Source organism: Mytilus edulis, chromosome 6, assembly GCF_963676685.1.
Source record: "Mytilus edulis chromosome 6, xbMytEdul2.2, whole genome shotgun sequence".
In the NCBI taxonomy this organism is placed as follows: Eukaryota; Metazoa; Mollusca; class Bivalvia; order Mytilida; family Mytilidae; genus Mytilus; species Mytilus edulis.
Genome location: NC_092349.1, coordinates 52,756,430 through 52,777,021, shown reverse-complemented (window position 1 = coordinate 52,777,021; position 20,592 = coordinate 52,756,430). Strand labels below are relative to the sequence as shown.

At 31.3% G+C, this 20,592-nt stretch overlaps 1 protein-coding gene across 1 annotated transcript; it reads left to right on the top strand.

Moving 5' to 3' along the window:
- The first annotated feature begins 205 nt into the window (after positions 1-205).
- On the top strand, positions 206-20,299 carry LOC139526125 (uncharacterized). The gene is made up of 5 exons (XM_071321266.1): positions 206-257; positions 2,000-2,060; positions 8,755-8,897; positions 14,729-14,892; positions 20,007-20,299. The coding sequence occupies exons 1-5, from the start codon at positions 213-215 to the stop codon at positions 20,173-20,175; spliced, it is 582 nt and encodes a 193-aa protein (XP_071177367.1). The 5' UTR covers positions 206-212; the 3' UTR covers positions 20,176-20,299.
- The last annotated feature ends 293 nt before the right edge of the window (positions 20,300-20,592 follow it).

The following is a 20,592-nucleotide window of genomic DNA, read 5'->3' as shown; positions in this document are numbered from 1 at the left end:
ATCTTTTGAGATCACCGGCAACCACACGTTGATTAAATTTGTTTATACAATGTGTTTGGAAAGGGATAAATTTCCATAGAATTAGAGAAATATATATATATATATATATGCTCAGTAGTTTCATTTGCTTTCCATCATAATTATTTCCCAATATTTGTTTTATAAAACCAATTATTGATTTCTACTTAATCATTTGCAGGATTAAAGACAAAATGTACAACCAAAATTGCTTGCATTTTAGTTTCTTGCTTATATTGGTAAGTATCATATTCAAATATGTATCACTTAACGTATATGTATGTAATGTGATATAATAACATCTGCAATATGAAGTGGACTGAAACACATACTGGTCAATGATTGGAATATTGAAATATAAAACTATATAATGTATATATATTCTGAATACAATATTAATTAAACAGTCCTTAGAATTTGAGTTTTATGATTTGTTAATCCTTGCAATAGTTTAATTCGCTACTGATTGCTGAAATCAGAATCTTTAAAGTATAACATATATGATATTTAATTGTTTATTCTGTTGAATGTCATACACCGACAGCTCTGATATAGAAAACTTTTTCATGTGATTCCAAAGGTTGTTAAAGGTGTTTGTTTAGGTAGGAAATATATAATGTGTAACATGTAATTTGTTATTTATGATTCAGTCAATTTAAACATAAATGCATCTTCTTCATCCCATTAACATTATGTGTATGCCTAAGGTAGTAGATATACTTATGACGTCTAGTCTACGTGTAATGTTTTAATTCCGGCAATTTGCGTTGTAATTTTACATGTAGTCTTGTAATTGGGTACATTTTAATAGTCGTTGTTCGTTAGCAGTACTTTCCAATTTATAATACCTGTTGGAAAATCACCTTGAGGGAAGTGTTTTATAAGACAGTTTGCCTTTTTTAGTATAGATTCAATTTAAATTATAACATTACTGAGGTGCATAAACTCATTATTTTGTTTTCATTAAAAAGATGTCACCTTTAAAGCACCATTGATTGTAGTTAACGATCACCTATTTGTAAGTTTTAAGACAAAAGGTTTTGTAAGGTCTTAGAGCTAACGTAAAGCAGAGTTATGCACGACTAAATTTTGTCGTGTGCCTATTTAAGTTATCTATACATCGTGTTGTTCATTGCTCATGTCTGTTTTTTCTCAGAATAGTCGGTCGTTTGCAGTTGATATTGATCTCTTGTGCCATTGTGTTTAGTGGTTACTTAATAGTCTTAATTGAAGTTAGTCTAATGATGTATTTAGGTGAAGTTAAAACACAGGTCATCATCTAGATCGCCAAACTTTCGTTTAATTTCAAGGTATTCTAGAAATGTTCGTATTTAAAAAAAAAACTTTAAGACTCGTCTTTGTATTGATAACAAGCCATATCACCATATATCTAGTTTTCACCATTCCATTGTATAGAACTATTAAGAAAATTAACGAGAATATTCCCGTAAGAACATAGCACAATTCACAATGTAAGGAAAACATTTTGTAGATGTATACTACAGTTTCTTAACAGTAGCCTGTACATTCAAATCAAAATACCTTAAGTGTGTATCACTTATGGTTTATGATTTACAGTTCACATGGTTCACTTACTCTGAAAGCATGAAGGGAAATAACTTTCATATTGAACCTTCAGATATCTTTGATCAAAATTATTTTAGACAACATGAGAACCTTACGAGCAATTTGTTAAAATTATCACTGATGCTAAAGAGTAGTGCACATAAGAAAAACAGTGTTCGGTGAGATAAATCTTACATAGTAAATAATTTGGATAAGCAGGGTGACTTTGAAAAGTGTATCAACTGTGCGATATCATATATCAGATTTTAAAGCAACATCTTTTGAATCAACAATACTGAGCAGGATAAAAAAATCAGAACTAAATTCCAAGGTTTTTCTATGAAAAAATTGAAGGTCGAACTAATGTATTAATTAAAAGAACTATAAGTTAAGATTTTTTTTTTTTTTTTCACAGGTCGTTGGATATACAGTAGATTCGACATCCACCATGCCAACACCACCATTTATGACATACAGTAAGCTTTTTATTTTACAAATACTGTTTATTTAATCATCCATACGTGTTTCGTCTGAGTACATTCATATTGCATATGTGAACAAAAAATATGTCTTCAAGAGGTTTTTTTTTGCTTTTTTTATATAAACTCTAAATCGCAGATACTTTTATTATGTAAGTATTGATTATTTTCAACTCTGAAATCAAATTCTATAAACAGGAACATTTGATTAAGCGTAAAATGTATAATCACAAAAATACTGAACTCCGAAGAAAATTCAGAAAGAAAAGTCCCTATTAAAATGTCAAAATCTAAAGCTTAAAAACATCAAACGAAAAGGCACATGTAACAACTGTCATATTCTTTAAAAATAATTAATACTCGAAGCTTTTGGTTAAATTAAAACGAATTCAGCTTCAAATAATAAATGTATCCTCACAAGATATTAACTTGGTTCTGTAAATGTTGATTTTATCGGTACTTACATTGATTTTGTTGTCAAGAAATAAACATGTAATATGTAATCGGCTATATAGTAGAATTAAGTATCCAACTTAATTTAAAGGCAATAGTTATCAAAGGTACCAGAATTATAATTTAGTATAAACTAACGCATAGACATAATGTAATTGCCTAAAATTTCAGGCAATCATCTTATTTCCTAAACTCTGATGATAATTATTCAACCTTTGTCCAAATATCATTTCAGGCAATACGGAAAGTTTAGGATTGTTTGCTTTATCTACCATGTAATTGATCTTTAAACGAAGTATTCTTGATGTAACGTACGAAAAGTTTAGGATTGTTTGTTTTATCTACCGTGTAATTGATCTTTAAACGAAATATTCTTGATGTAACGTATCAATTATTTTCATATTCATAGAATGATCAACTTGTTTTTATTTGTGGTACAACAAACACTTGTTAGTTTGAAATAAGTGCTTGTATCAGTTAAAAAGAGGGGGATTGATGATTCAATCAGAATAACATCTGAATAATTCGTTCTTAGCATGTCGAGCTGGTTTTGATCTAGATGTAGATATGAAGAGATGAATTTGATTGATAATTACGTAAATAAAGGCAACAGTACCGCTGTTTGAAAGGTTACCCATTATACTGTTAAACATCTTGTCTATGATTAATTTATAATATACCTTTTTTAAGTCACATGTCTACTAAAGACGACTTACATGACTCTTTGCGGTCTACAAACAAGAAACTTGAAAACAAGGAGCTTTGCACTTTTACCTATTTGAATCTCCAAAAGACGGCAACTACAGACTTCAAAGGGATAATTCGCGATTTTTCACTTTTCATTTTATTATGTTCATCATACCATAAAAAACATATTCACCAAGTTTTTTTTTTATATGAAAAGTAATAAAGGAGAAAATTTGGAATTATTAATTTTATTTCTTCAAACTTCCTGGCTTATGTGACGTAGTTTAAGTCTTTTTTTCATGCCGGGAGTGAAATTAATCTCATTTAAGTCTTGTTCGTTAACCATCTAACAACGCGATTTAAAGCGCATCGACGACTTTTGGTGTAGTTATTAACTAACGAAAAATAAGTGATAGCCACGCAACTTTAAAAATAAGATTGTAGGATTTTTATGTGGATTTTTTATACGAATTTTAGTAATTAAAGTAAATAATACAATAGAACATTTTTATGATATTTTTCTACAAATTCTTTAAACAAACATATGAAACTGACACGATCGATAGTGTATTAAAAAATACATGTTTGTATTCTGCCCTTTTTGCTTTATTCCAACATTTTCACTCGCTTGTACTGTGGAAAAAATATGTATTGTTTTGTGACACTTAGTGAATGTTGAATGCGTAGTTAAACTGAACAGCTGTTGTATATTTCTATATATTTTTATCCACTTTTATTTTAAACATATTTATTTATAATGGATTGGGAAACAAGTTTTTCAACTTATATTAATCCCTTTCCGCTTTGCGGGAGCGAGTGCTGCTTTGTAGCGGCATTAGCCTACTCTTTTTCGAAATCTACAAGGGTGTCTTTAACGTGCAAGAGATATGACTCTCTCTTAACACGGATCAGCCATTTATTGTCCCCTTCCGACGGACTATCATCGTTTCCTCAAGACCATACTCGCAAATGGTGTCAAGGGAGAGCCGTAAATTGAGTTCTTGAAATTTTCTTACCGGACTGGAATCGAACCAGGAACCTGTGTGTTAGTAGTCCGATGCACTAACCACTACACAACGATCCACTTTTAAATGAATTATGACTTCTGATTTCTTTTGTAACGATAAAATACTGAATTATTTTAATCAGGAACATATATTTATATTTAAATAGATATACTGTTCCCAGTTTTTATTGAATAAATTTATAAATATAAATAGCCTTCTAAACAAGAGTGTATGAACTAAAAATTGTACTATTTTAAATTAGAATCGGCAATCTTTAATATTTCAAACAGATATTTAACAATTGCAATTATATAATTTAGTCCATCCAAATCGATCTTTATTTACCTATTTGGGAATTAATGTTCTCATCAAAATATTCTAAATCTCACAACGCATGAATACTTCAGCTATTTGAAAAAAAAGATGTTTTAAAAATTTACAGGAGATTTAAGGATTTTCTTGGAATGGAATCGAAAAATTACGAACATATATTCTTTTCAAGTGTGAAAACAAAATTTATTCATAATCGGGAATGTCCTTATTAACGTAGTCTTCGTCTCACAACGTACAATACTTTGGCTATTTGACCAACGATATTTAAAGAAAAAGACAGAACGAATTTAATGTCATCTTTCCCTATTTTTGAATGTAATTATAAGTCTGTATAACTGGCAACAATACCCATAAAGCGGACAAGCAGTTTATTCTTTAAATTGCTGTCATTGAATATCAAGAAAGAAAATAAATCCCGAAATTGATTTGAAACTTTAATACTCAATAGTCTTCCTGGAAAATATTCACAATCCTTGGGGATTATTAGTGTACGTCCAGTTGCATATATATTACATGCATGTCGGAACAACTGTGACGCTGACGATTTTTTCCTTTATTCGAGAACAGTCTTATTGAAATATAAATCTGTGATTTTACTGTGTCCATACCTTCGATGAACCAAAGCAAGTTATATATTGATTTGTATTTAAATCAAATTGGTTCTCTTCTTCTTATTCTTCTGCTTTTGGTATCGACATTCGATTATTACATAATGTTGGCATACATGGACTAGTCTATTTACAAAACATTTACCCAAATTTACACAAAATGTATTTTTCTTTCTTATGTTCAATGTATACATCTATATATTTTAAATTTCGCTACATTTCCGTAACTTTCTATCCAAGCGTATAAATGAATCGTCGACAAGTGCATACACTTTTTGAAATCAATATTTCTTGTATGTTCCAATCTGTCCTTCACTATTGACAACGAGTATATGTTACATTTTCCCAAATTTACCCTTGGAAAAAAATATGTAAATAGATTTTTGTTTCATCAAATCTTTTTTTTTTTTGGCATTATTTATATTTTATAGATAATATTCTTTACACCAGAAATGTTATTTATAAACAAGCGTATGATTTTAGTAATGACTAGTATATTATATCACTTTCGGACACGCAAGACAGAGATGTATATTATACACCTGATAGTTCAAAATGAAAAGTTATAAGTTATCGGCCGTGTACGCTGATCAATACCTTTAGAAGTGAAATGATGCATTAACTTGCAAGCCCGACAGGAAATCGCTTGAATATCTGGACGTGTCACCTCACACCCCTCACAATACCTTTGGGAGTAATACCTTTAGCCATGCTGGTGATCAGATAAGGGAAGATCTGAATTAATTTGAATAAAGTTTATTACTTTGAAGAATTATGAATAAATTAGATTTTCGAAAACAATTTTCACGGAACACTTATTTATGATTTGAACTTTGACTTTTTAACTAATTCCAATATTAACAGTTTAAGAAACAGACCATGGTTATTTTTTAAAAAAAATAAGAACATTTTCCGTACCAAGTTAGTTAGTCGGATAAAACAACCGTACGATTGACAAGATATCGACACGCGATTACGACTACATCGGTTACTGTAGTTTTGGTCCTTTGTGGTTTATAGATATATCGTGGTTTCAAATTGGTGAAGATGACAAAATGGCCGAACGCAGAGAGTTGATACTCTAAATTTAAAACCGATGGTGATCTCTTATCGAGGGGAATAAAACTTTGATATCTATGAATTTGAGCATTTTTATACAGAATGGACATAATATCAATTTTTGATTTTTTTTCGAAGTTTCCTTTTAACAATACTATAATAAAAAAAAGGTTCATTTTTTTTATCTTTTTGTTGTTCAAACTACAGTGCATACCTACAATTTTTAAACAAAAGACTGTGAAATGTCTATCATCTCTTCATCATAAGTTGCTGTTCCTGCAGACAGAAGCTTCAAATGGTATTGTCCTTGTATGTAAATGGTAAAGAAAATAGGAATGAATGAGCACCCATGTAATCCCACTTACAAAAACCTATCATTTGACAAGGAAGAGATTTTGGCGAATCATAAGTCATTCATGGCTTCAATTAATAGCTATTAGATTTCCAACATCTGAGGCGATTTCTCAATTTCCTTAGTTTAGAGAACCCAAACTTATCAACTTGCACCATAACTTCAAAATAATTGTTGATTCCATTGAGGACTACGCTCGATTATGGGATGAACGAGAATAAGTTCAACTGTCAGAAGAGGTAAAAAAATATCTGATCAAACGTCGCACTCATAAGTTGAAAAAACTGTGTACATGGTCTACCAACGTTCAAAGAAATGTGTTTCGTCCATTCATTATAAGCATGTTCTTGTTCCTACAGACAAAGCTTTTAAATTGTATTGTCCTTTTATGTAAATCGTACTTCAACGAGTGTCTTGTAAAAACACCAATATGAATAAATGAGTACTTGGGTATTCCAAATGCAAAAACGCATCATTTGATAAGGATGAGAATTCTGTCCGCAGTGAATTAGAGTATTTGAAAATACTTTGAAACGGTTTACTCTAGTGATATTAACCATATATAAATATAAAAAAAAATTCCAAACTTCTGAAATTTTTTAAGAAAGATCTGTTTCTTGTTTAAGTTCTAAAACGTTTGAAAATGCCTGTACTTAGTCAGGAATATGACAGCTGATGTCCATTTGTTTGATGTGTTTTATCATTCTGATTTTGCCATTTGAATACGGACTTTCTGTTTTGAATTTTTAACAGAATTCAATATTTTTGTGATTTTACTTGTTTCAATCAAAACATGTTTTTGGTTTAATCCTGATTACCACCATACTTCATTTGAAATAGAAATATCCACAATGCTTTTTAACTTACAAATGGTAACATACGCTATAAGTAAATTATCTTTGGATACCATTCGGCGTATTTTATAAATAGTGAACAAAAAAGAAAAACATGTTTTTTGTTTCTTATGATACATATGACATCAGTCTGTACTTATCACTCTGTCATTGTTTTATTGTTCTATGATCATTTTTGTATCCTTGTCTTTCAATTTTTCTAATGTGTTTCTTTTTACATATGACACACATGTATGACGTGGTTCTGTACTTATACATCCCGACATTATATATAATTATGTTATTGTGCTATGATAAACATTTGTATTTTTGTCCTTCAATTTTGTGCTTATTATGGTTTGTCTATATGCATTTTTGTGCTTCTTTGTTACATATATATAATGATAATGATTATAACACAGTTTTGACTGCGGTACCCTAATTGTGGACACTTGTTTTCTATTATGTCTGTTTGTTTTGATCTTATATTGTTGTCAATGTTATGGAATTTGATGCGAGTGTCATACAAGTGAGAATTAGCTAGCTGTATGATGAAGTTTAATCAACGTATACGACATAAGAAAATGCCTGTTACAAGTAAGGAATATGTCAGTTGTTATATATTCGTTTCCTCGGAGTTCAGTATGTTTGTGATTTTACTTTTCATGTGCCATAACTTGTTTGTTCTGTGTGAGACATGATTCCGTGTTGAAGGTCGTTTTTTAACATATAACTTCATTTTTTTATATTTTGTGACTTGAATGGAGAGTTGTCTCATTGACACTCATATTACATCTTTTTATTTAAGTGGACGTCAATAACAAAAGACACGAATTCAAATTTGACCATAGCTTGAAAACACCATGGCGGATTGTATACGTACCAAGCCACGTCATAAGAAAATAATAAAAAATGGACAAACCAGTAAATGTTATAAAAAAAAGGACCGAGAAAGGGAACCTTTAACATGTATTTAACATGATAATCAATGTCAGCACCTAGAATATATAATTCAAGACCATTATGTATACTACTATTTTTGAAGTTGTGAATTAATCATACAGGTCTTAGTATCTTCTGCTTTTTTTGTAGAAACAGGATGATATAAAAAAAAAGAAGATGTGGTATGATTGCCAATGAAAAAACTGTTCACAAGAGACAAAAATGAAACTTTTGTTTACATAACCTAGGCTCATAATCTTTCCATTCAGATTCTGGTATCTTTTTGTAAAGTTTAAGTAAAGTGTCTTTCTTACGTCCTCATCAAATTACGAAATGAAGGATTATGTTAAAAATATATGTTGAACAATGAATAATTTTAAACTATGTTTTAAGGAACGCTCTTTTAATACATTTCAGGGTGTAACGCAGGAAAAGTAACAGATATAACTATTTCCAATGACCATTCAGCACACGTTAGAGTTTTGACAAAAGATGGTGGTTATTGTCAACCAGTACTCAAAACCATGGCTGGAGTATTACAATGCATTACCTCTTTCTATGTAAGTTAATATCTTGTAGGTGTGTGATACAAACCAAATGACTTAAAATGTACATGGATATATGGTATAAAAAAACTATACAAAGTATGACCGTTGACATCAATACTATAATTATTTACATCGTTCATTTAACTTGCGTGTTGACAGATATTGATCGACAGAAGTTTTGTCTGGATGATATGTTGTTGAAAATATATTGCCCTAATTTGTTTTTTTCATTCTAAACATTACTCTAAGCATCAAAATCATTTAAAATGTGAAGTATTACTTTGCACAATTACTTTAAACATAACTTCAATTACTTTAGGAATAACAAACCTATCGATGTATCACTTATAAATATTCTTTTTAGAGCGATCATGTATTTATAGTTTTAAGCCCAAAAAACAGTAACTGAACAACACATGCTTTCGCTTCTAATATGCTATTAACATATTATTAGCAGAACCATGCAATTCTGTAATGCTTTGCGATATTTATACATGTGAGAGGTGTAAGCTACATGGTGAATCAACCATTTTCTTTATCATGAAATGCATGAACCAAGTCAGGGATATGACAGTAGTTTACATTCGTTTGAAGTGTTTGTGCTTTTGGTTCTGACATTTGATATTTCCTTGGAATTTGGTATTGTTGCTTTTTTCAATTGTGCAGAATTCATCTTTGTTTCAAATGAGATAATACTTGGCATGACTAAATTTTTTTCCTGTCCAGTACTGTAGAAAAAACTCCACATAACATTTCATTGCATATAAGAAAATAACCATCACTGGAAGTTAACCAATCAAATTTCCCCCCTTGTTTAACCTGTGTACAAGTTTAAATAACCATATAAGCTCAAGTTTCCAAAAAAAAAAATGCTGCTCTGAAATACCCAGGACATCTATTTATGACACAGAAAATGTTTTACTGCAATACTAATGTAGGATTATTTCCTACAACTATCAAATTCATTAGATTTTTTCTCGGCCTATTTTCGTATACAACCGGATGTGATGTACCATGATTTGGTGGTATTACTGCTAAATACGACATTATTGTTCAATAAACTGAATGTGACTTTTTTCCTTTGTAATACCGGTTGTTTTAAGCATTCCTGTCAAGTTTTGTTATAATCAGTTCAATAGTTTTATTAAACTTTAGTATAATGATAGACGATCACATCTACAGCGATTCGAGCAAAATTTCGTCGACAAATCCAAACCAAGCCGCATCAGGATAGAATAAAGTATGGACCCATAAATGATCAAATATTTATATCATCTGCCTACAAGCAGTTGCATATGACACACAAGATGATTTGGGAAGATAAATACCAATAAGAGACCTCTTTGTCTTTTTTATAAGGTATCTTTTGGTCCATTTTTTATCTCTCATTTCCTCAAAATTTTAACTTCTCAGGACAACAAATAAATATAGTGGGGTAACTTTCACTCATTTATGATAGAATTGTTATAAAAAAGGAGTAATTGAAGTATTCAAGCAGAATTAACAATCCATTTAAAAGTTTACTGTCTACAAGGAGGTTTCAATAAGTCCTTACGTAAAATTAGATTTACGCCGCGTTCCAGAGAGGGACATTAAAGACTTTTCTTTTAGTGAATAATTTGTAGTTACAGAATTAAAAAGAAAAATCATTTACTTATAACTATATATTTATCAAAGTATTTCTTAGGAAAATGTTCTATCTTAGCAGAATATAAGAAATAAGGAGAAAAAGCTCCCAAAACACTTAGTTCAAATGTATGGCTTATTCTGTCAACTGAATATTCATGATAGAGTCAACAATATTCATGATAGAGTACTATTTCAAGGAAATTTTGTAATAAAATGTGTTTTGGAGACTCAATCCACTCAGAATATTTAATTTTTTTGTAACATATTTCACTTAAATAGCAAGAAATTTTAACAAATGAGAGTACTCACAAGGTCAAGGGTACAATGTACATGTCCAGCTTCCCATATTTGGCGTAATACCACCAATGATTTCCCCCTAATAGTCTTTGTTAAATTTTGCACTTTTCAAAAAATTGTGCAGAATGTATCTTTATGTTTCAAATAAAGAAATACTTGGCATGAGTAAAGTTTTTTCCTATCCAGTACCGTAGAAAAAAAATTCACATTACATTTCATTGCATATAAGAAAATAACCATCAGTGGAAGTTAACCAATCAAATGTCCCCCCGTATTTAACCTATGTACAAGCTTTAGTAACCGTGTAAGCTCAAGTTTCCAAAATATTCTATAGAAACCCCAGATGCTCTGAAATACCCAGGACATCTGTTTATGACACAGAAAATGTTTTACTGCAATAAAATGTAGGATTAATTACCTACAACTGCCAAATTCATAGGAATATTTTTGTTCGTCCTATTTTCGTATACAACCAGATGTGACGTACCATGATTTGACGGTAGTACACCTTTACTTTTAACCGAATCATTAAATGCAAGATATATACAGGTTAGGCTTTGGCACTATAAACAGTTGATCCAATTACCGCAATTGTATTGATCAATAGCCAAATGGTTATGCAAAGGGTACAATTAGAACTTGCATGTTTCCACGTTTAGTTCCATACTGTAATTATCCCCAAAAACAAAGCGACCATCCTTTTTTCTGGAAAGTTACAATTCTGTTTTCTGTATCTAGAAACCCCAAATGTTATCAATAATGTTTTCAGAGACCCGATATTGACTCTCACAAACTATTTTGGGTAATGTATTTAAATCTATTAGACCAGGAAACCTCGAGTAAATGCTTTCCTCCATGTCAAGCGGCACATGGTCTACCCGTCAGCTAGTAATCAAGACATGGTCAATTGACGTCGACAACTCATCAAATTCAGTATTGTTATAACTAAATTCGTCCTTTTCACTAAAAATTGTTACACCGTGCACCAACGTCATCCGGAAAAGATAAAAATGGCCATATGTTTGTGATGTTGCAGTTCTCAAAATATGGTATTCATCATGCAGATGTTCCTTGTTTTGAAACATGAGTTATCAGTTAATAACCTATTTGGTTTTAGTTGGCCTGTACAATTAGAAATATACTTGTTTGACCAGGACAGCCACTTATAGTTCTGTGATATTGCTTTCTTTGTTCTCGATAAAAACGTTAATATGCGAGGAAATATGATTAGAAATCTGTTGACCGGGTAATATATAGTTTTCAAAACGGCAGGTTGGCAAAAAGTCTGTGGAATAAAATTGCAAGAATATTTATTGGATTTTATAATACTTTAGGGTTCACAGTGTGTCTTGTTTTTTTTTTTTATTTAAAAGACTCTGTGTGCATCAAAACTCAATTTATGTTCATATAACTTTTATATAGACACATGTCTTCTATTGACGACAGTATATTGCCTATGTATTTCGGTTATATCTGTCGACAGGTTATTGTCTCGTTGACGCAAACAGAAACCATATTTACTGTACTTATAAATCAGACACATAAAATAGCAAAAGACATGGATGTATCCTTCGGAAATAGTAAAGATTTGTGTCGATATTCAGCTTCAATTTAAGCATTTCAATTCATTCACTCCTTGTTATATATGATCATGTTTCTATTTCTTCGGCAAGGGGGAAGACTAACGCTGTGAATATGTTTTCGGTCGACATGTAGATAGTGCTTGAACTTATGTTATACATACATGTGCATATGGATAAACCCATAATAATGGCAAGTACCATGATGTCCGTCCAACATTTTCTATACATTCCATAGCATCGCAAAATATTACAAATACTGATCTTGATTGTTTGTTATACTCTCTATAATTAAATTCAATTTTTAACAACAAGGAATATTTGTATTGAAAGTTATGCCGGCGTCACATATTGTCGTATAGACCGGCGTGCACTAGACGTACAGAAAAAATTGACAAGGTCCGTATACGTTAGTTGCAAGCCAGAGGAAAGCTAAGCAAACGTAAAACGCGCATTGAATTGGTTTGAAGTACGTCGAAATGCAAAGATATACGCTTAGTGAACGCTATAACTCCAGGAAATTTTTATGCAGCATAAAATTTCCATCCTGCTCAAACCTTTGTCAAGCGTATACCTGTACGCTACAAGCACGTAATACATACGCTATAAGCGCGTTTAAAACTCTATAGATTAGTTTAAGACACGTTTAGGGCACGTTGTATACACTTCAAGATCGTTCGACTTTAACTTAAACGTATGCGGATGTTTTTGTAACAAATATCTCATAATGAAACATCCCAAACACGTCGAAAGCACGGATTATCGTCCCAGATACGACCGGGCCGCGTCTCAAATATGTTCAACATATTTTTTTTCTTTGTAGCGTGCATTCAATCTACGTTAGATAAACGACAGACATACGCCAACATATGTTTCTTGAACGCCCGGAAAACGCTTATGTACACTTCTCGTTCGCCAAATACGCGCTGTAAGCTCGGTGTGAACACGATGCAGGTATGACTGACAGGTTGAATGCATCAAAAATTACTAGCGTATTGGCAGCGTCCATGATTATTTTACCAAATCCGGCGTACGTCGGAGCTATACGTTGCTGTTGAATTACAAAAACTTTATCAATGCATCTCCTATTCCATATTAAATGTAGAAATAAGATTAGACATCGTAATAATTACCACGTGTGAACATGATTAGCCCAAAGTTACCAGAAAGTTTTCTCTCATTGTATGTGTGATAGCCACAGAAGGTTGCTATCAGATATAAGTTATTGTAATTATTACCAAGAAACCGCTTTCTTCCACCAATTTCGGTTATTTTTTTATGTTACTCTGGATTATTCCTTAGACCTAATTACCCCTAAACAATTACAAAAACAATTCGGTATTTATAAATTTAAGAAAAGTTACTATCTAATATCCATAAATAGAATTGAAAATGGAAATAGGGAATATGTCGAAGAGACAATAAGCCGATCAAAGAGCAGATAACAGCCGAAGGGCACCAATGGGTCTTCAACGCAGTCAGAAAATCATGCTCCCGGAGGTGGTCCTCAGCTGGCCCCTAAATAAAATTGTGTACTAGTTCAAAGAAAATAGACGTCATATTACACCCTAAAACATTTTCAATGAACTAAAATTAAAAAAAACACACAAGACAAACAACGTATTCAAATATTCATCCCGAAACCTTTTCCTATGTTAATTACTGTCTTTATTTGGTAACTATGACCCTTACCGTAGTTTTACACGTAGTTACCGCGGACACTTTTGTTATATGTTGCTTAATACTCAAGTTAACTTTCAGCTGTTATCAACTATAAAGAATTTGCGTTTACAAACGGCCATAAATGTGACTGATGTACGTACGGATCAAATGCTATATTCGATCGCAACTTCGCAACGTGTCATCACATAAATCTAAATTTGGATGAAAACATGTTTACCGAAAGGAAAACTTCTATCTTTTCAAATAGCTTCATCAAATTCGAAAATGGTGATGTTTTCATATATCGTACCTCACAAATGGTGCTCAAAGATAAACATTCTGAAAAATATATCGAGTATTAGATAGAACTAGATTTAAGGGTTCGATGTTATGATACGGAACTGTGCTATGAAATATTTCCGCGATCTGTAAAGGTTCAGGTCATGTCTCATAACACAGCATTCTTTTTATTATGCTATTAATGTTTGTTTTTTTTATTAATGGAATGTTTTTCATTAATCAATATTTTCTTTATTGATTACCTTTTTTAGTCTATTGTTGAATTATTTTTACTTTGTTATAATGTTTGTGTTGATAATCATGACAATGGCTCATTTATTCTATCATATTGTACATTATGACTTGCTTTTCAAATTACATTTTGCTTGGTTTAAGGAGAATGCAGATGCGAAAACTGATAAAATTAAAGCAGTAACAATTTTATACGAAGAAATGACCATTAAAGGCATAGTTGGAGGGGAACACTTTAAGTATTATACGCTTTCATGTTTGGGAAAAGTTGGAGTTGTACAAGCTGAAATGATTCAAATGACTGTCGGGTAGGTACAAATTATCTAATCGATGCTTGAAAGTAAACCCATGATATAAAATGAAAAAAGCGGTGTCATTATTTTGTAGTATCAAAGCTGTTAAACTATAATTACGTTTACTATGTTAAAATGAAAATTTTTAATGTCTTCTCGAGTCAACATTTTATCTGTGTCTGTTTAGTCAGTAGTAAACGGGCGTTTATTAAAGTTAGGATTCTGAAATCGTTTAACTCATCAGATGTACACGAAGAACAAACCAGAGGATCGCAATAGCCTGTGTTGCTCAACTTTATCTACTTTGGTTTTGGAAATCATGTAGAATCAGGTAAAAATCATATCTATGCCACAAAAATGATTGAGGCTCATTTTTGTTTAATTTGGCTTCGAAGTTACATAACACGCAAGAGATTTTTGAAAAGATTTACAAAACCTCAAGATATTCCAAAAACTTGGAAAAACAATAACCCAAATAAAATTTCCATTGCCAATTGGTCATGTTAACTTATTTAAAGTTCTTTTTATGCTTGATAGTTTTGTTACATGTATTAATCCGATAATTAACAAACAAAGGTCCTTTCTTTGCTCCAAAATTTATTTCTTCCAGGGTATGTGAAATGCTGAAAATGCTTTGAAATGGTTTTTTTTTTTAATGTAAAACCGTAAAGAATTATAAGAGATTCACCTGACCCCGACGTATCCGCATGGTTTTGTGGGTATTCGCCGAATTTAAGTAATCTGAAAGAAAAAATATAATAATAACAGCAGGCTGCTACAACGCTATTAGAACTTATAGATAAACTATGTACTCCCAGATTCAATTACCAATCAGAACACATCTAACAGAATTTATGAATATATTATAGATATTCTAAGAAAAGTAGGACATTGTGAACGGTTGAAATATGAAAACACTACAGTATTGACTGGAAGTAGGACCATATGTATATAGCAATTCATATATATATATCAATAAATTAATGTTCAAAAACTGCTACGATGTAAAATACATGATCTTTAAAAAGAATCGTATCAAAACGAATTCTATCTACCATGCACAAAGAAGGATGTTATTATTTTTTTCGAATACAAATTCTCCATGAACAACAACAGTTTAAGTAAGTACATCTTGATATATGAAGACGTAGTATGCATGCTTATAAGACAACTCTCCATCCAAGTCACAATTTATAACGGTAAACCATCATAGGTCAAGGTACAGTCTACAACACGGAGCTCACACCGAACAGCAAGTTATAAAGGGACCCACAAATTACTAGACTAGTGTTAAACCATCAAACGGAAAAACAAGCGGTCTAATCTATATAAAAAAACAAAAAACGAGAAACACTTACGAACCACACTAATAAACGACAACCACTTAACATCAGATTTCTGACTTAGAACATGTGCAAACAATTCCAGCGGGATTAAACGTTTTAATGGTACCAAACCTTCTCCCTTTTCTAAAACGGTAGTATAACAATACAACATAGAAAGACACACGATAGCTCTATAAACATGATAAGACAACGAAGTGACACAAATAAACACACAATGAATGAAAACTTGTGATCTGTGATACAATGTAAATGCAGAGTTAATAAAAATAAGGGATGAATTATCAAAGTAAAAGTATAAAACTCCTTTTTATTATGGAAGGGACTTGTGAGGTGAATGTTTTAGCTCGTGTTTAAGGAATCATTGTGGTTCCGAGAAGAATAAAATCAATGAAAGTTCTGTTGCTATGATGTTTGTTGTTTTGGAGGGATGTTTTTGTTAGTTTGCTTTTCATGTACTGATGTGGAGCCATGGATAGATACCTTGTATCATATTTTGTTTAAGTTTGATGAATTGCATCAAAATTATTTTAAACGATCATTAAATTTCATCAGAAAATGTCTGTTTAATAGGATTGTGTAGAAGTGCACAATGATAATACAGCAGTTATCTTTATTAGTCATGAATCACACCTGGCATGTATTAAATTGAATAAAAAACAAGTTTAAACCAACCTTTTCTCTTAGTATATTAGATAGCTGCTATTGGACATAAAATACCTTATTTTTCGGTAGCTGCCACATCCATTGAAAGTATAGTATAACAACGAAATCAATCAGAATTGTAATGTTCGAAATTATCGTTTCAATTGAAATCCGTTAAAATTAGAAAGAAATCGTTTCTGTGTTATTTCAGTAATAGGAAATATTTTATTAATATGCCAGAACCTGATTAACTTAGTTTCATTTTTAAAAGTAATGATACTGTCCTGTATGTGTTAATGACATTAGTGATACTTGTATATTTATTCTGCAATTGGGTGTCTTACTTTACAGATACAACCAAACATATATTGCTATGCTTTATCTGTATACTATACATATATCGCTTTAAAGCTCCACCCACTGCCGGCCTACGTTATACATTACTGTCGCGACCTTAGAATATGTATTGCATTGCACTCGCATTCCAATGACGTATTTATTGACCTTATGCGATCTAACAATTAATTCTATACGTTCTGTTAGTTTTCAAACATTTGTTAAGAGCAATTGCAATTAAACCAATTTTCTGATAACAGACAAACATGAACAGCAGTATTTTCTCTGACGACACTCATCGATTTCAAAATTTGAATGTGTACATGTGTCACAAAATCAACCATGCCAATTCAAGCATGCATGTAATGTGAATGTCAAGTTCAGTTCAAAATTCTGAAGCGTAGGAAAACTCGTACACTTCTGTTTCAAATTGGACAATGTTTTGTTATTTGTTTTTACTGTTTAAATAAGCTGTTATGTAAAAATAGATGATTATTCACCTTGAGCGATGTATTAATGTTGAGCATTCGAGGTTCTGTTTTTGCGAACCCGTCTTCAGCTGAATGTGTAATTTTAATATTACTACAACATGCTCAATTGATTTTAAATCGAAAATAAATGCCAAAAATGTGAGTGTTTGTGTCTTTTAAAGCACAAACAATATACAAAATTAATTGCAGGATACAGACAATATTAAACTGTTTGATGTCTTTGAATTTCAGCTGTATTTGTACTCGACTTGAGTAATAGCTCGATAAAGCTCGCATTACACCTGTTTCTTAGCCTTGCACAAAACAGTTATTGTATTTATTATGTTTATTTATTATGAACACTTATTAAAAGCAAACAAAATGATATAAAGAATTGTTATAGTTGTTAACCTCGTTGTGATATGTTGAAAATGTAGTATGAACTTCACCTCCAAGTAATGCGAATAAGAATTATGTGTCTCGTAATATAAGAAAAAAAGGGTAATTGTTGTAATTCTTTTATGTAAATGTCAGCTGGTATAATTCCGGATTAACACCAATAAAAGAACAATCATTGATTCAATACATTTTGTTTTGTAATAATTGTCTATTAATTCAGTAGGAAACCAGGTTGAAATAGAACAAAAGAATCGAAGCTCTTTGTTAGAGAAGGCGATAAATGTTTACTGTATTGATTACTATAGTGACAACATTTTTAAAAGTTAATAGAAACAAACAAAACTGCGATTTTCTTCTCAATAACGAGGTGTTTTATTTTTAAAACACCATTTGCATAAGTTTTCAATTTTTCTAGTACATAAATCAGCAAGACAATTAGATATCAAGTCGACGACATGGGTATCTTTCAAGTTGGATGACGAAAATGCACAATCTCCGATTTTTTTGAAAAAATTACCACGGACGGAAAACATATCAATCTATTAGTTCAGTAATTTTTGTGTCTGCCCTTCCATTATGTGACTGAAGAAAAAATTCCAAAAAATAGGTAACAATTGTATCGAAAAGAGAAAATCGAGTGCACCTTTTTATGTTAGGGCGGGTTTGAGTGGAGTATTTTGTCTTGGTATCGTACAAAGTAAGAATATTTCATACATCGTCTCGCTTCAGATTCTATCATTTTTATATATTAAAGCTACAGGTTGACCTTATAACACAAAAAAATAACAGTACTAATAGATGAAATATATGGGTCAAGTGAAATACCTATCTAATGAGTCACAAAAACAGAGATGGTGTGTTCGAATAGCTATTTTTTTACTGAAAGTACTTGACGACAGTCTTTACAAGTTGGATGATGAAAATGCATATCTTCGAAAAATTCTAATTTTTTGTGTGTGATAACTATGGTTTATAGTCTTCAACCACTAAAAAATTCTAGTCTGCCCTTCCACGAAATATTTAATTAGAATTTTTTTAAATGTTTATGATTTTTCGAAAATTCCACCTGACAACCGATCAGACAATAGTTTTAAGTTGAATCAATGCAGACAAGATCATTAACTAATGCTCATTAGCTAGCTTATACATTTGTCTTTTTAAATATAACTGACATATAAGGATCGTATTGGTGCAATGTGGATAAATTTATCGGTTTCCAAGAGAAAAATTGGTAGCGCGTCATCTCTACAATGGCTTCCATTTCTACGATTGTGAAAATGAACCGGCGTAATGGGGAGATAATTTTGACGAAGTAGGATCCTGACTGAATTACAAGTTCACAAATATCTCGAAGCTCCATACAATATGTTGAGTATAAACATGTGAATTTGAGGCCAAAATCGAATAGTGTGCAACTGCATTACACAATGTTAAAGTTTCAAAGATTACAAACAAATGTTGGCAAATGATTAATTAAACCTTCTATAACAAATAACTTAATATCTTTGGATTAATTGCAACAAAATATCTGCTTATTTAAATAAAACCAATTTTAAAAGTCAAGATATGGGTAGCTCCCTATGATTTCAGATATTTTTTTACCCTTGGTTTTCAAATTTTTCAGTCTAATCGTTCCTGATATAGGTAAATCAGAAACCGACTTTGGAGTAGAACACCAATGAAGTTTTCCGTTTATATACTAGCATGGGTTGATGCCACTGATGTTGACCTCAGTCGTTAGTGCCTTTGTTTTAGTATGATAAAAATGATGAAGAGACTCAGGTCATCACTCCCAAAAGACACGTAGACAATCGATCAATGTGTGTATTATTTTTGGTCATTATGCCAAGAGCATCGGATATTATTTTTCTTGACTATTAATAAACAGAAAAATGTAAACTATATAAATCATATAAAGAACATATAAATCTTACAGCAAACCTGGGCAGAATGAAGAGAAAACTACTTTAAAAGGTGCTTTACATCTAACGATTTCAACTGTTAACAGCAAGCTGGTAGATCATACAATGGCAGCTAAGATTGGAGAAAAGCTTTCCCTTTCTATTACAAGCCCAGGTATATATATGTATAGTACTACTTTGTAACTGTATCTGCACTGGAAAAAATGTTTAGTTTCGATAGTATCCAATATTCTAAACGGTCAAAGATATTCAGTAATATTCATTCAAAATTAAAACATTTTGAAATAGAGAGTACAAAATATTTTGCGAATGTTATATGTATACCTTATTGTACTTAAAGTAGTTACACTTTATAGTTTGAACTAACATAATGATGGTTGCCTATATTCTATACTTGTACATGTTGTACGTAATGATGTAAAAATAAGATATGATTGTGGCACCGTTTCAATGCATTAAAAAAGTAAACCCAGTGAAACAGTCATACAGACATTTGAATATTCATTCATCCATTCATCATGTTCATTGACGGATTTCCAGGAACATGTTTTAGTCTATACTGTTATGCATAATTTTAAAATGCATGAATAACATTCGTTC